This window comes from Peromyscus californicus, unplaced genomic scaffold (genome assembly GCF_007827085.1).
Source record: "Peromyscus californicus insignis strain IS unplaced genomic scaffold, ASM782708v3 Scaffold_12__1_contigs__length_115047231, whole genome shotgun sequence".
Taxonomy (NCBI): Eukaryota; Metazoa; Chordata; class Mammalia; order Rodentia; family Cricetidae; genus Peromyscus; species Peromyscus californicus.
In genome coordinates this window covers 62,192,179-62,208,012 of record NW_026294413.1, presented here as the reverse complement: position 1 = coordinate 62,208,012, position 15,834 = coordinate 62,192,179, and the positions used below count along the sequence as shown (strand labels likewise).

The 15,834-nt window shown below is 40.5% G+C and overlaps 2 protein-coding genes across 11 annotated transcripts in view; both read left to right on the top strand.

Moving 5' to 3' along the window:
• Trim13 (tripartite motif containing 13) overlaps nt 1–1,928 on the top strand; it is a 49,222-nt gene extending 47,294 nt beyond the window's left edge. For all 10 annotated transcript variants that reach the window (XM_052733008.1, XM_052733009.1, XM_052733002.1 and 7 more), the window contains one exon: nt 684–1,928. In XM_052733008.1, the coding sequence (XP_052588968.1) occupies nt 690–1,913 (1,224 nt within the window). In that variant the 5' untranslated portion in view covers nt 684–689 and the 3' untranslated portion in view covers nt 1,914–1,928. The remainder of the gene's footprint in view (nt 1–683) is intronic.
• A 5-nt stretch (nt 1,929–1,933) lies between these two features.
• On the top strand, nt 1,934–10,546 carry Kcnrg (potassium channel regulator). Its single transcript, XM_052733013.1, has 2 exons — nt 1,934–4,782; nt 9,554–10,546. Exons 1-2 carry the CDS (start codon nt 4,205–4,207, stop codon nt 9,786–9,788), a joined length of 813 nt encoding a protein of 270 aa, XP_052588973.1. The 5' UTR covers nt 1,934–4,204; the 3' UTR covers nt 9,789–10,546.
• Nucleotides 10,547–15,834: the final 5,288 nt, after the last annotated feature.

Below are 15,834 nucleotides of genomic sequence, written 5' to 3'. Positions count from 1 at the left end.
TCTCTGAAAGAGGGAAACTTAGGTTTCTGCCCCTCATAGAGAGAATTACTGTTATAGTGTAAAGGATATAGGATAAGTTTGATTATTTAAAAACAACCAATTAAAAAAAAAATCCCCCCAAACAACAGCAAAAATCCACCTCATTTAATTCCCTAGACAAGGTTGAATTACAACTCTTTTGTGCTTTTTAAACTGTGATTCTCTTAAATAATTGTAATCATGTCTTTGAAATAGGAAAATATGCCAATTTCCAGTAAAAGTTGGAATAGAGTACTTGCTTGGATTTCTATTGTATGCTTCTGTCTTTAGCATACCATTTCATATTTGTGGGCCCAAAGTAAAGAGCCCATTCTCTTACAGACACTGAGATTCTTTGTTTCTGACATCTAGTAGTCAGCTCTGTTTAAAACAATGTTGGGTCCTGTTGGCTCAGTTTGCCGTTGTCCCAGTCCTAACCCTGTCTTAGCAAAGGCTGTTGATGGGAAGCCCTCACAAAGGCCTTGTATACATGAGTGTGCTCTTGACCCAGTGAGTTAAATATGCTTTAGTTTGCATGCCTTCTCCAAATTTCTTCCTTATATCCTTTGATTATGTCAGCAGGCAGTCATTCTGTTGGGAAGATAGTGTTTTGTAATTAGTACAGAGGGGCTTACCAGAGCTAAATGTTTCTTTCTCTGTGGCAGGATGTGATGGAGCTGCTTGAAGAAGATCTCACGTGCCCAATTTGTTGCAGTTTGTTTGATGATCCCCGAGTTTTGCCCTGCTCACACAACTTCTGCAAAAAATGTTTAGAAGGGCTCTTAGAGGGGAATGTGCGGAATTCATTGTGGAGACCATCTCCTTTCAAATGTCCTACCTGCCGTAAGGAAACTTCAGCAACTGGAGTCAATAGTCTGCAAGTTAATTACTCCCTAAAGGGTATTGTGGAGAAATACAACAAAATCAAGATTTCTCCCAAAATGCCAGTGTGCAAAGGACACTTGGGACAGCCTCTCAACATTTTCTGTGTAACTGATATGCAGCTGATTTGTGGGATCTGTGCTACATGTGGCGATCACACTAAGCATGTCTTCTCTTCTATTGAAGATGCCTATGCTCAGGAAAGGGATGCCTTTGAGTCCCTCTTTCAGAGTTTTGAGACTTGGCGCCGGGGAGATGCTCTTTCCCGCTTGGACACTTTGGAAACAAACAAAAGGAAATCCCTACAGTTGCTCACTAAAGATTCAGATAAAGTAAAGGAGTTTTTTGAGAAGTTACAGCACACATTAGATCAAAAGAAGAATGAAATCCTGTCTGACTTTGAGACTATGAAGCTTTCAGTTATGCAAGCCTATGACCCAGAGATCAACAAGCTCAACACTATTTTACAGGAGCAACGGATGGCCTTTAACATTGCCGAGGCTTTCAAAGACGTGTCAGAACCTATTATATTTCTGCAACAGATGCAGGAGTTCAGGGAGAAAATCAAAGTAATCAAGGAAACTCCTTTGCCACCCTCTAATTTGCCCACAAGCCCTTTAATGAAGAACTTTGATACCAGTCAGTGGGAGGACATTAAACTAGTCGATGTGGATAAGCTTTCTTTGCCTCAAGACACAGGCGTGTTCATTAGCAAGATTCCCTGGCGCTCCTACCAGTTGTTGATGGTCGTAGTTCTGCTGGGTCTCCTCATATTCTTTGGTCCTACCATGCTCCTGGAGTGGTCTCCATTGGATGAGTTGGCAGCTTGGAAAGACTATCTTTCAAGTGTCAGTTCTTACCTGACTAAATCGGCTGATTTTGTAGAACATTCTGTTTTTTTCTGGGAACAGATGACAGATGGGTTTTTCATTTTTAGTGAAAGAGTCAAAAATTTTAGTTTGGTGGCACTGAACACTGTTGCAGAATTTGTGTGCAAATATAAACTACTATAAAATCTTTCAACTACACAGTTCTGTTTCTTGATGGGATTGTTAGAGAACACAGGAATAATTCAGATTTGGTCAAGATTCCAGTCCACTGTTTCTTTTAAAAGTATTCATTTAATAATGTCTTTTATATGTTATCCAAATATGAACATAAAGATAAAAGTGAAGTTTAGTAGTCCCAACCCTTCCCTTCCTTTGTAAAGACAGTTTTAAAATAATTGTTCTCCCTCTAGTATTTGCTGAATTTGTCCTGTGATACACGGCACATGAGTGTATCTCTTGAGCCTGGGACTTTGAGACCAGTCTGGGCAAGAAGTAAGCAAGCAAGAGAGGGAGTTGAGAGCATACATGATTTACCATCTCGTCCATGACATAGAGCACACATGAGCTACCACCTCATTGGCTCAGGTAATGTAGCGCTGAGTCATCAAGCGTACTGTGAAAGGAGCAAAGTAACTTTTCTAACTGAACATTCTAAAAAAGTAAAGACTGTTAATGCATTGGATTCCCAAGTTTGTTTTCAAGCAATGTTTCTCAGGACAGTGTAAGTTTAATTTTGGAAACTCAATCTCTCCCTCCTATTCTTGTTGACAAGCCTGACCTGGTAGTCCTACCTCAGGCCTCCCAAGTATTGGCATTACAGTGAGCTGTGCACTTTTCACTAAAGGCGATACAGCTGTAGGTAGCTGTGTAGATGGAAAGGGCAGGAGTTGGGAAAGCCACTTTCTAACTGGTACCTAATGTGGTTGTGCTCTCCAGTACCACAGCAACTGTACAACCAGCCCAGGTCACTTGCCCACAGTCACAGGTAGTAAAACTAGTCTGACAACAGAAGAGAGGGTTTGTTAGCACAGATAAAGTATAATGTCATCAGGTGAAGACTCATCCTCTCTGCTTATAGAGAGAAAGATGGCCACAGGACAGAAGTATGTAATTTTCTCACTTTGCTTAGAATTCAAATGAAAACAAAGAAACCTTAAAACTTTTTAGTCACCTTGTTTCTGTCTCGGATAAACGGGCCCTTGAAAGCCCATTAAGTGAAATTGGGTTTTAGAGAGCTGTGTCTTTACCTCATCTTTTGATTTGATTGAGAAGAACCAAAGTGATCAGGGATGAGAAAAGCTGGCAACTCAACTTGAAAGCACAGAAAATGTGGGCAGTGGTGGCGCATGCCTTTAATCAGGAGGTAGAGATGGGTGGATCTCTGAGTTCAAGGCCAGTCTGGTCTACAGAGTGAGTTCCAGGACAGCCAGGGCTATACACAAACTATGTCTTAGGGGGAAAAGGGACAGGAGAGATGGCTTACTGGTTAAGAGCACTGGCTGTTCTTCCAGAGGACCTGGGTTCAATTCCTAGCACCCACATGACAGCTCATGCCTTCCTGTAACTCCAGTTCCAGGGGATCCGACACACTCACATAGACAAACATGCAGGAAAACGGTAATGCACATAAAATATTAAAAAAATAAAGCACAGAGTGTCTTCCTAAGCTACCAGCCATGAAATGGTCAAGTTGAAGGTGAGGTAAGGGCTGTTTATTCTTTTTTTGTTTGTTTGTTTTTTGGTTTTTCGAGACAGGGTTTCTCTGTGTAGCTTTGGAGCCTGTCCTGGAACTCACTCTGTAGCCCAGACTGGCCTCGAACTCACAAAGATCCGCCTGCCTCTGCCTCCTGATTAAAGGCAGTGCTGGGATTAAAGGTGTGTGCCACCACCGCCCAGCAGAGCTGTTTATTTTAGCATAATTCAAAGATTGAGCCATTAAATCACTAAGGGGTTTCTCAAACCACATCATGTTTTCTAGAAGTCTTTCCTCAGCCACAAGGGCTTGGTAAATGTCTGTGGAGACAATGGTTTTCTGTCCTCATGATTTTGTTTGAAATACAGATTTATGTTAGGGTTTCATGGAGAATGATTTCTTCAGTGCTGGAGGCAGAACTCAAGGCCTCACACACATTAGGCAAGTCCTCTACCCTTGAACCACACGAGTGCTTTTTACTTCCTTGTTTTGTTTTTAGTGGATTATAGGAAAGGGATCTATCTGAAATCATGAGATATATTGACATTCTGTTTCACTTGCTGTTTCCATTTTCTACACTGCATGTCTCCAAGCAACTCACATTTGCAAACACAGCTATGGATACACTATTTGTCTTGACAATAGTTACCTTGGAATTTAGGTCTAGTTTTCTGTCTCCACTTTCCTGTTTCTTAGTCATATATAATGTAGCAGGTTGAGTTAGAGGGTTTCTATAAGTCTGTGTTAATGGTTTGTAGCATCTAATGAGAAGCTAGGAAGAATGAGTAGCCAGGACCTGGTCACTTTGAATGTGGGAGGGAAGATATTCACAACAAGGCTTTCTACCCTAAAGCAATTCCCTACCTCTCGGTTGGCAGGCATGTTAGATGGCAGAGACCAAGACTTCAAGACAGTTGATGGCCAGATTTTTGTGGATAGAGATGGTGCTCTGTTTAGTTTCATTTTAGATTTTCTGAGAAATCGTGAGCTTCTGTTACCCTCTGACTTTTCAGACTATCTTAGGCTTCAGAGAGAGGCTCTTTTCTATGAACTTGATTCTCTTGCTGATCTCTTAAGCCAGCACCTGCTACAGTCAAGACCTGCTGTCATGGAGGTGCATTTCTTAAACCGAAATACTCAAGCCTTCTTCCGAGTGTTTGGCTCTTGCAGCAAAACCATCGAGCTGCTCATGAGGAGGATTACAGTGTTTGTAGAGCAGCCTACAGCGCTGGCCTGGAGCAGTAACCCCTTCCCTCCTCAGGTGACTCTACTGGCACTGCCTCCACAAAGACCTTCTCACCATGACCTGGTTTTCCACTGTGGCTCTGATGGCACTATTGAGAACCACGCTGGAGTCAGGTATTTTGAATGCTGAAGTGTCTCTTTTATTCCAGTTTTCTGACATTTTCTCTCAAAACTGAAAGTTCTTTATGCCTAAAACTCTTCTTGGCCAAAAAAAAAAAAAAGTGTTTATTCAGACTAATGTTTTGTTCAGCTAGAACAAGTAGTTATTTTCTAAACTTGGGCACTTTCAGACTGAGAAGGTATTGTGGGACAGGTAATAAACCAAGACTGCCCAGGGAAAGTAGAAACTTCTGTGGAGTTCTAAGAGGAACTGGTTCTGTAGATTCAATTCCATTGCTAATGAGTGGCTTAGAATGAGTCAGCTTCTTTCTGGCTTACACATAGGAGAAGTTCAGTGGTATGGCCCGATTCCCTCACATACTATGCATTGTTCTAGAACTTGAAAAAGGATGGCTGCCTTTTTATTTTTATTTATTTTTTGAGACAGGGTCTCATTATTTAGCTCTGGCTGGCCTGAAACTCTCACTGCCTCTACCTCTGAGTGCTGGGATTGAAGGTGAACACCCCACTGCACCTGCCTCTCCTGCTCTGCTGGATCCTAAGGCTGATTTCTGCTGTGCAGTCAGGGACACACCACCTCATCCCCTGTTAGAAATGTCTTAATGCTGCAGATAGTTATTACCAACTGTGAAAGCAGGTTTTAACTTTTAGGAGGAAAAAGAAAACTTTTTTGTCTTCTTTACTTACAGCATTTAAAAGCAATCACTTTGAAGAGATAGACATACTTTAGAGTTCTTAGCCTTTACAGTACCTATCAGGAAGGAGTCCAGTATTATTTCTCCCACATCACACCCCTAAGTTTCAGCTACCAACTGGAGGACAATGAGCAGTATAGTCAAGTATGACAATGAATCTATATAAATACTTATTTCCTGGTCTTCCAAAGAAGCTGAAATGTCATTTTACAAATGGGTACTACTCAAATAAGCCATGAAGAACATCTAAGGTCCTGTTGTTACCAAACTGCTTTAAACTCTGTTCTTCATTTTCATCGGGGAAGGAAGTAGTTAAATAAGAGGAATAATGGGATTTTTTATTGTTTTAAATTTCAACTGAATAAATGATAACGACCTTTTCAGCATCCCTTTTCAGAAAGTTAGAAACCTAAGGAAAAATGGCATCCTCAATTTTAGGAAGACACATGATAGGTGAAAAGATGTCTTGGAAATACTCAATGTTCTGTTAGAATTTGGACAAACTAATTATAATCCTAGAAAACAAGGTTAGAAACAGAAATTGGATCATGCTTGTATATATACTGTATCAAGTGACTCCCCCCTTTTTGTTACAGTTCAGAAACAGCACAGAATGTTATTTGTAACTCTTAGTCTGAGAAAGGTATATTTAGTTTTCATAACAGATAATTCTAAGACCAGAGCTATTTCTTTAGTTACTATTTTTTTATAGGGTCACATGTGGCCCTGGCTAGCCTGGAGATTCTGATTCACTTGTATCTGCTGCCTCCTCAGTGCTAAGATTATAAGCATATGTTACCTCACCCAACTACTATGTGGTGGTATTTTTGGTTGTTTTAAGTTTGGAATTCCTCTTGTGTTTAATTTACATAGTGCCAGTTTCAGAATGGAGATACATAATCTATTTAAAGTGACATGAAAATAAATGGTGACTGGTTGAAAATTCTGGTCATAACTACTTTTGAGTAACTAATTGGCAATTATTTGTAATTTTTGCTAGTCTTTGGTCTAAATCTGTTTATTCAGATGTTTTTGGATGGTGGAAATGGTAAAAGAAGTCTGACTGGCTTCTAAGCTTCTTCAGTATGTTCTTAGTACTTGGTTATTTCTCTCAGGTCCCTGGCATTCATCTTTAGATGCCTATTCACATGACAACACACTACTTAGTTTAAGTTATGGTCTCAGGATTCTAGAGTTTCTTTTGTAGCCATTTTCTGATCTCCTTTTTAGATGAAACTAGATGGAAGATTATAGTTGACCTTAACTTTTTAAAAATAAGGTGTGGTGACGGAACTCAGTGGAAGAGTCCTTGCCTGTCGTGCACTGGGAGGCCCTGGGTTCTACCTGCAACACTAGAAAGAAGTGCAGGTTTTCTGTTAGTTCATCCTTTTCTTTGATCTTGAAATTCTTGTTCAGTTTGGTGACAGGAATGAGTTGTAGTAGTTTTGGCTCAGTGGTTTACTGAAGTACATTCTACATTGTTTTTTTGTTTGTTTTACCACCTATTACTTTCTATTTGTATCTTAATACTTTTATGATATTCTATAACTTCTGACAACTTTCTAGACTATATAATTTAGATATGTACTTGAGAATAGATATGTTTTACTACTATTAAAAATTTGTATCAAACACAATAAACTTTTTTTTGAAATGTGCTTTGTAGATTGATAACTTTTAGCTGTTAACTGTTTTCTTTGCCAGTAATACTGAATGGACCTCCAGTGACCATTTCAGCATGACCTCAATTAATAATGACTAGGGATGTGCTCAAACATTGTTTTACACTCATGAAACTATGCACAGCTTTGCTGTTTGTCTGGAACTAACCTAAGCCTTTTTTCACATCTTTAGAATAAACAGTGGGAAGACACAAAAATGTCCTTGACGGCAGATATTCTCTGTGCTGTACTGCCGTTATTAGAGCCAACCTGGTGTTCTTTTCCGGAGCCGTGTGCGGCTTTGTGGGGTACTTAGTGAGTAAAGGGGTCTGCTTTCTTTTCTTTTTCGAAACACGGTTTCTCTGTGTAGCCCTGGCTGTCCTGGAACTCACCCTGTAGACCAGGCTGGCCTCAAACTCACGGAGATCCACCTGCCTCTGCCTCCTGGGATTAAAAGTGTGTGCCACCACTACCTTGTGGGTTTTTTTCATTTTCAATACGGTTTTTGACTACCATATTTTACTTTCCAATAACAGGCAATTATGGATGAAAAGGTAGCAATAAAATGGAGTCTTGACATAACTTCAAATCTTAACCTGAAAAGGCTGGTTTGACAGGAATAAACCACAAGTTATGATAGTACTAGTAATTAGATTTAGTGGAAAATTGTGAAAGTACAGTGTTAATAAAAAGAATTTAATGATCAGTTAGTCAAATTGGGTACAATAAAATTGAAAAAAAACCTAGAAGTTACATTATATCTATATAATTATAGATATTTTATATATAGATTATAATATAAATTATAGATATATATAGATATAAGATATCTATATAAAATTAGACCAGTTTAATTGACAAAATTGCTCCAGAAAAGAACTTAAATGATAAGTCAACAATTTTGATTATATTCTTAAATATAGTTGTGATGACTTGGAATTACAGTTTCTATTTTAATATTTAGAGTTACTGATTCAAATTTGAAAATGAAATCTCAAAAGGAAATGTTAAAAAAAATGTTATGAGCCAGGTATGGAGGCCATTCTACATAATGAGTTCCAGAGCGGCCAGGGATAAAAAGTAAGACTCAGTCTCAAAAAAGAAAAAAGTTAGGTTGCCAAGCCTCGGTGCACACCTGTAACCCTAGCATTTTGTTTGAGGCAGAGGATCATGAGTTTGAGACCTGTTGAGTTTCAAACCTGGGAAAAATGGTTTAGGTACCATATCAAAGTGGATGCTGGCTGCCAGGTTTTCCCCGTACCCCTCAGTCCCTACCTGTAACAGGCTGGCATACCCTGCCCCCTACCCTAAACTATGATGATATTTTATTTGTGCTGAAATGTAATTTTTTTTTTTTTTTCCGAGACAGGGTTTCTCTGTGTAGCTTTGCGCCTTTCCTGGAACTCGCTTTGGAGACCAGGCTGGCCTTGAAATCACAGAGATCCGCCTGGCTCTGCCTCCCGAGTGCTGGGATTAAAGGCGTGCGCCACCACCGCCCGGCTATTTGTGCTGAAATGTAATTTTATTTGTATGTTAATAAATAAAGTTGCCTGGGGATCTCAGAGGTCATAGCCATTAAGCAGAAGTCTGGCAGTGGTAGCACACGCCCTTAATCCGATCACATGGCAGGCAGAGCCTGTGTGTTCAAGGACACAGTCAGCATGGTGACACACACCTTTAATCCAAGTACCAACCATAGAGACTTGGAGGTCTGTATGTATAGACAGGCAGTGACGAGAAAGTCATGGTTGGGTTTAGAGCCAATGAGAGGGCAGAACAGAAAGTCAATAAAAATACAGATACACAGGAAGTAGGTCTTTTCCTCATGGGAAGGACAGCTGGCAGTGGGTGGTAAGAAGGTGGTCTTAGCTCTTGGCTACTGCTCTCTGATCTTTTAACTCTGCATTTGGCTCTGTGTTTCTTATTTAATAAGACCATTTAGAATTACATCTACACTAAACTTCTCCAGCCCAGGGTTTGGGCTGCCCTACCCTATACAATCCAACCATTTTGGTCACCTAGTCCTTTTTGTCTACTCTCTTTGGGCCTCTTGGCTACTGCACCTGGTTCCTCTCTCTCTACTCTCCTTTCTCCTCCCCACTTCTTCACATGGCTCAGGGTCATGTCCAGGGACTCTCCCAGATGTCCCTGCCTCTGGCTATGCTCTCTCCCTTTTATCTATAATAAATTTTCTCCTCCATTGTACCTAGGACCAGTCACGTTCCTTTCCTTTTTATTTTATTTTTTTTTCATTCAAGGCCATCATGGTCTACACAAACACTGTCTCAAAAAAACAAAAAGGAGAAAGGTATGATGCCTTTATCTGAGGTTGTAAATAAGTTTACATGTGTAGTTTTATTAGCTATTAAAGGAATGCTTTCTAATTAAACACTTCTTTGTATGTCTCAGGTACATTTCCATAAAGCCTGATAACCGAAAATTGGCGAATGGAACAAATGTCTTCGGCTTGCTGATTGATACTTTATTAAAGGAAGGCTTTCATCTGGTCAGCACTAGAACCCCAGCCTCTGGAGACAAAAGTGAATGCTATGTGTTTGAAAGGATAAAAAGCCCTCAAGTCCTGGGGATTAATAAAACACGAAAACCAGAAAATACCACCATACCAGCGCTCTCTCAGAAGTGACACTGTTAAAGAGACAGTAAAGGGAAAATGGTGTTGTTTGGATTTGCACACCTGGAGCATGTATGTCAGTCAGATTTGTACTCAGTCTGACTTTGGATGTTCTCTTGTACCTGCCTTCTTGCTGCTGGGCAACCAGGCCCCAGCAGTTCTTAAAGCTGCCCTGCATGCTCTCAAAACAACACTGCACCATTGCTTTAGCACTTGGCCCTTCAAAGCCTTTTGACAGGAAATCTCATAGCTTCTAAAAAAACGGGCTCTGGACTTGGATTGTGTCTGACCCTAGTTTAGTCATTTGTTAGCTATGTGACTTAAGCAAGGCATTTAACATTTCTATGTTTCAACTTTATTAACTAGGAACAAAAAGGGCGGGGGTTAAAGGGAACAAAGTTCTTCTGATGGCCTGGCGTGTGGTAGGCACTCAGTAACTGTTGATAATGATAATGATCATGGGTCACTTAATTTCAAACCCATGTCTTCTGAGACCTTGGTTTCTCCCTTGCCCTTCTGTGTATCTGCAGTGTCAGGGATTGAACCCTCATGCATGCCAAATGTCCTCTATGACTAACTTGTACCCCCCAGCAGCTGGCCATTCTGCACAGACTTATTTATAAAACCATGTTTCCCTCACTTAATATAAGTTCTTTGAAAAGTTTCTAATGCTACTATATGTACAATATTGTGCTAAACTTATCAATCATACAGTATCTAAATTTGGTGAAAAGTTTTGGAATAACATTTAAAATACACATAACAACTTAGTTTCTCTCGTGTTACATTTGTGTTATTTTAAACATTAAGATAAACGTCTAAAAGAGAAATCACTTCATCAAAAAGTTTCTAATGTTTGCTTATAGTTGAGTGAAAAGCTGTCATGTGGGAACACTTCAAAGTTTGCAGTTCATTCAAGAATATCTTTTAGATATTTGTCTTAGTTAAGGTTTCTATTGCTGTGATGAAATACCAGGACCAAATTCAAGTTGAGGAGGAAAGGGTTTATTCTGCTTGCCCTTCTGTGGGGGTCCCTGTAAACACCAGGACCTGCAGAGTAACCATCCATTTGAGGCAAGAAGGAAATCCAGTTTAACACAACTTAGCCTGTGTTGGTTCAGACTTGAATCTGACATGGGCAGTTTATTTTAGTCATATTTAAGTACAGTACAACACTGGAAAAAAAGTTTCCTGGTGACAATCACAATAAAAAAGGGGTGTGTGTGTGTGACAACTTTGCAAAGTCCATGTGACCTCTTCAGTAAGAATGGGTGCTATAGCTTAAGGTCCCAGGGGAGGATCTGGTGTGGTTTGGTCATCATAGAGGTCACCAAGTTACAAAGTATGTGTGACATCTCTCCTAGGGATGAGAAACAAAGATAAAGATAAAGGTCTAGGGAGGAAGAATCTGGGATAAGCATAATAGTTTGGGGGATTCAGGTGTGGCTTGGCATAGATCATTAGTCTATTAACTACATCCGTTCCCAGACTTCTGGGTGGAAAACTGGTACACGTCTCCTTAATTGAGATGTGTTTAACATTCCTGGTTTTCCTAGTATTTATCTGTGAGGCACCCCTAGTGCCTAGGGACCCTGTGCCCTCTACACACTTCCATATTTTTTTAAACGAAGTCAGGATGGGAGCTCAGACTGGGCATGAACCCAAAGGCAAGAGCTGATGCAGAGGCCATGGAGGGGTGCTGCTTATTGGCTTGCTCTTCATGGCTTGCTCATCCTGCTTTTTTTTATAGAACCCAGGACCACCAGCCCAGGGATGACACCATCCACAATGGGCTTGGCCCTCCCCCATAAGAAAATGTTTTACAGGCTTACCTTCAGCCTGATCTTATGGAAGCATGTTTTTCAATTGAGGTTCCCTTCTTTCAAATGACTCTATTCTGTGTCAGTTTGACATAAAACTAGCCAGCACATTATACTAAATTCTAAAGATTAAAATAAACATGGAGTAGGTAAAAATCCTAATTCCCAAGCAGCATGCATTCAAATAAGAAATGCACAGCAGAAAAAAAGCTCAAAGTTCATCAATATGGAATAAGCCACAGAATGATTTACGTAGATTCTTAAAAAGTATGAGGTAGGGCTGGTGAGATGAGTTCCTGTGAGAGCCGAAGTTACATTTTAAGTTTTAATTACTATGCCTAAGAGATCCAAGAAACAAAAATACCTCTGATCTACAAGCCCCTTGCCTAAGGACAGATAGTTCCTGAAATGCTGGAGGCTATTGTTTATGAAGCCACATGTTTTCACTACCCCAAACAAGTTTGTTTGACCCCTTTGCACCGGATATACTTGATCACATGTGGGCAGGAGGTTCATAGGCAGGGAATACGTGAGGATGTATGCTTGCCCCTGATTGGATCTGATGGGAAAAACTTAAGCTGCTGTAAACCATGACTCAGGGTCCTCTTCTGGAAACCGAGAGATGGACCTGGCCAGAGCCCACCCACCTGGCTAGTATTTAATTAAAGCTTGTTTCAAATTTGGCTTTAAACTGCGATAGTGGTCTCACTCTCAATTGGTGGGAGTAACATTTGATCCCGAGAACCTACCTAGTAGAAGGAGAAAACTGACTCCTAAAAGTTGTTCTTTGACTTGGACATGTTCCATGGTGCACACATGTGCACACATGAATGCATGAGCAACCTCCAAGATTGTAAAAAAAAAAAACAAAAAACATGAAGCAGAGCTGGTTGTAGTGGCACATGTCTTTAATCCTAGTACTTAGGAGGCAGGATTTCTGTGAGTTCAAGGCCAGCCTGGTCTACATTCCTAGTTTCAAAGGCTATCCAGGGCTATGTATTAAGACATGGTCTCAAACAAAATAAAACAAATATGCAGCAGTATAGAAGCTTATGAGGAAGGGATGTCAAAATATAAGCAGGGGTCGGGGGAGGGGGGAACCCTAGAACACAGGCTTGGTGAAAGTGGCGTACGCCTTTAATCCTAGTACTTGGGAGGCAGAGACAGGTGGATCTCTGAGTTCTAGGCCAACCTAGTCTATAGAGTGAGACTGTGTCTCCAAACAAAAGTTCTAGGGTACATATATGTATATATAGTTTGCATTTATAGAAAAATATCTATGCACATTTAATGAATGGAATTTTCAGTAAAAATGCAAATCACTTTAGAGGAAATTGAGTAAGTGGAATTTAGGTATGGATGAAAGATGTTTCACTAGACCATGTGGTATATGGCTATTAAAACTACACATTTGCCGGGCAGTGGTGGCGCACGCCTTTAATCCCAGCACTCGGGAGGCAGAGCCAGGCGGATCTCTGTGAGTTCGAGGCCAGCCTGGGCTACCAAGTGAGTCCCCAGAAAAGGCGCAAAGCTATACAGAGAAACCCTGTCTCGAAAAACCAAAAAAAAAAAACAAACAAAAAAAAAAAACAAAAAAACTACACATTCGTCACTATCTTCCAGCTACAAATCCTGCAACCTGTTGTAGTGACCAGCCTGCAAGATACATTGGTGCAACAGTGACACAACTATTATTGGAGTAACCAGTCACTCTCTGATCAGTTTTAAGGCCCGACTTCATGAGATGGAACTCAGATCTGACAAGGGGCCAAGAACCTGAGACTACATAAATCACCAGTCTAGGGGAAAACCTAATACTGTTATTCTACTAAAGGAATATAGCGATAGAATGACTCCTAATGACATTCTGATATATCCATAGATTAGTGCTTCACTCAGCTCCCATCAGAGAAACTTCTTCTTGCAATAGACGGCAACTAACACAGAGACCAACAACTGGACAATATGGAGGGAGGGAGGGACTTTGCAGCACTCAGTCTTAAATGGAATATTTTCATCAAAGCCCTCCCCTCAAGGCTCAGGGTCTATGCAGAAGAGGAGGTGGAAAGACTATAAAAGCCAGAGGTAATGCATGATTCCGAGGAGACAGTGTCTTCCAGATACAACAGGACTCATACACCTGTGAATTCAGAGAGGCTATGGCAAGCACACACAAGGCCTACACACAGGTTCAAGCCAGATGGAGTCCTAGCACTGAGGGGGAAGTAGGCACGGGCTCCCACCCCAAGCGATAAGCTATCTGCACTCACTGACAAAGGAAAACTCATTTTTCTCCAGTGGAATCTTACTGGGTATATTAACCAGACATTAGGGCAGACCTCACACTCTGCAGGAGATGGCCAACACAAAATGAACTCAATGGTATTTCTCTAGACTTTTTGTCTCAGATGCTTTATTTGGAGATTTTTTGTTTGTTTTATTGGTCTTTCACTTGTTTGATTTTTGTTTTTGTGGGGATTTTTTTTTGTTTTTTTAAAGAGAAAGAACATAAAGTTGTGTGGGTAGAGTGTATAGGGAGATGGGGAGCATCTGGAAGGAACTTGGAGATGGGAAAACAAAAATATAGTATGAAATTTTTTTCAATAATGTTAAAAGTATTTACTATAAAACTATCAACTACTGATATCACCCAAATTCATTTATAGAGAAGCAGAAGGAATATATATATATGCACACACAAAGTACTAGGCACAGTAGCACATGACTGCAGTCCCAGCTCTGGGAAGGTGAGACAGAAAGGAGGACCCCAAGTTTAAGGGATCCTTGAACTGTGTTTGCTGGGCTACAGAGTGATAAAATTAAAAAAAAAAAATGAATCAAACACACACCAAAAATAAACACTGAGCAGTGACAAAAACAAAACAAAAAGATCTACGTTAAAGATCCTCGCACCAAAGCTAAGGTGAGCCTTCAATTCCAGAAAGACAACCCCCAGGTGGTCCGAGCCTTCAACATGGAGGATCTTGGAGATAAGGCCACGTACTGACTCTGCTGGAGGTCTGATGGGGCTCACCTAAAACACAAGGAAGAGACTGGAGACAATGTGGAGCCTCTGATCAAGAAAAAAGATACTGGCCGGGCCGTGGTGGTGCAGGCCTTTAATCCCAGCACTCAGGAGGCAGAGGCAGGGGGATCTCTGAGTTCAAGGCCAACCTGGTCTACAGAGTGAATTTCAGGACAGCCAATGGCTTTTACATAGACAAACCCAGTCTTGGCGGGTGTGGGGAACAACTTAATGTACAGTTTTGATGCTGCATCCCAGCATGTTGTAATGTTACCTGATCATTTAATTAGAATTGCACCCACTCTGATTGGCATCCTGAGTTCTAGATGTTGTGCCTTGCAAATTGCAGCTTTCATATTCATGGATCAGCCTTGTTATTGAAACATGATGCTTCACATTTGTTGAAAGAAGCGGGGTGGGGTAGATGGAGAAAGGATAAACCAAAACAAATAAATAAGCATTGAAAAGGAAGAAGCCATACCTGAAAGACTGCGTGTGTATGCCAGGGATTGTGGCCACTCTTGGGGCATAGTAAGGCCTATTGTTTCATACTGACAGAAGTTTTACTGTACCACGCCCTTCCTGGTCTACAGAGAGTTCCAGGACAGCTAGTGCTACACGGGAAAACACTGCCGAAAGAAAGAAAGAAAGAAAGAAAGAAAGAAAGAAAGAAAGAAAGAAAGAAAGAAAGAAAGAAAGAAAGAAAGAAAGGAGGGAGGGAGGGAGGGAGGGAGGGAGGGAGGGAGGGAGGGAGGGAGGGAGGGAGGGAGGGAGGAAGAAAGAAAGAAAAAAGCAAGCAAGAAAGAAAGAGAAAAGCAAAGCTTGGTAAAAATGGTGACACTCCTAAGAGCTGTTTACAAATTTCTGAATTCTAGGTTGTGGGAAACAAAGAAAAACTCCAGCTTTTTCTAAGAGTACCTCAATAAGTTATGTATAAGGGAAAAAGTAGGATACTTTTAGTAATATTAAGGTCAGTGACTGATAGTAATGGTCCAAAAGGAAGAACTAATCTAAGAATGGATGTCTTGCTTTGTTTTGTTTAAGTAGCATCCACCCTTTCATTCTTTATAGAAATGGCAACTTACTTTAGTGCATTGTTTCAGTTTGGGGAAGAATGGGTTTAAGAAACACAATAAACATGAACGATTAAAAAATAAAAACAAAAACAAAGCTTAATATCCACATTGCTGTCTCCAGGGGTACGTTGACTATA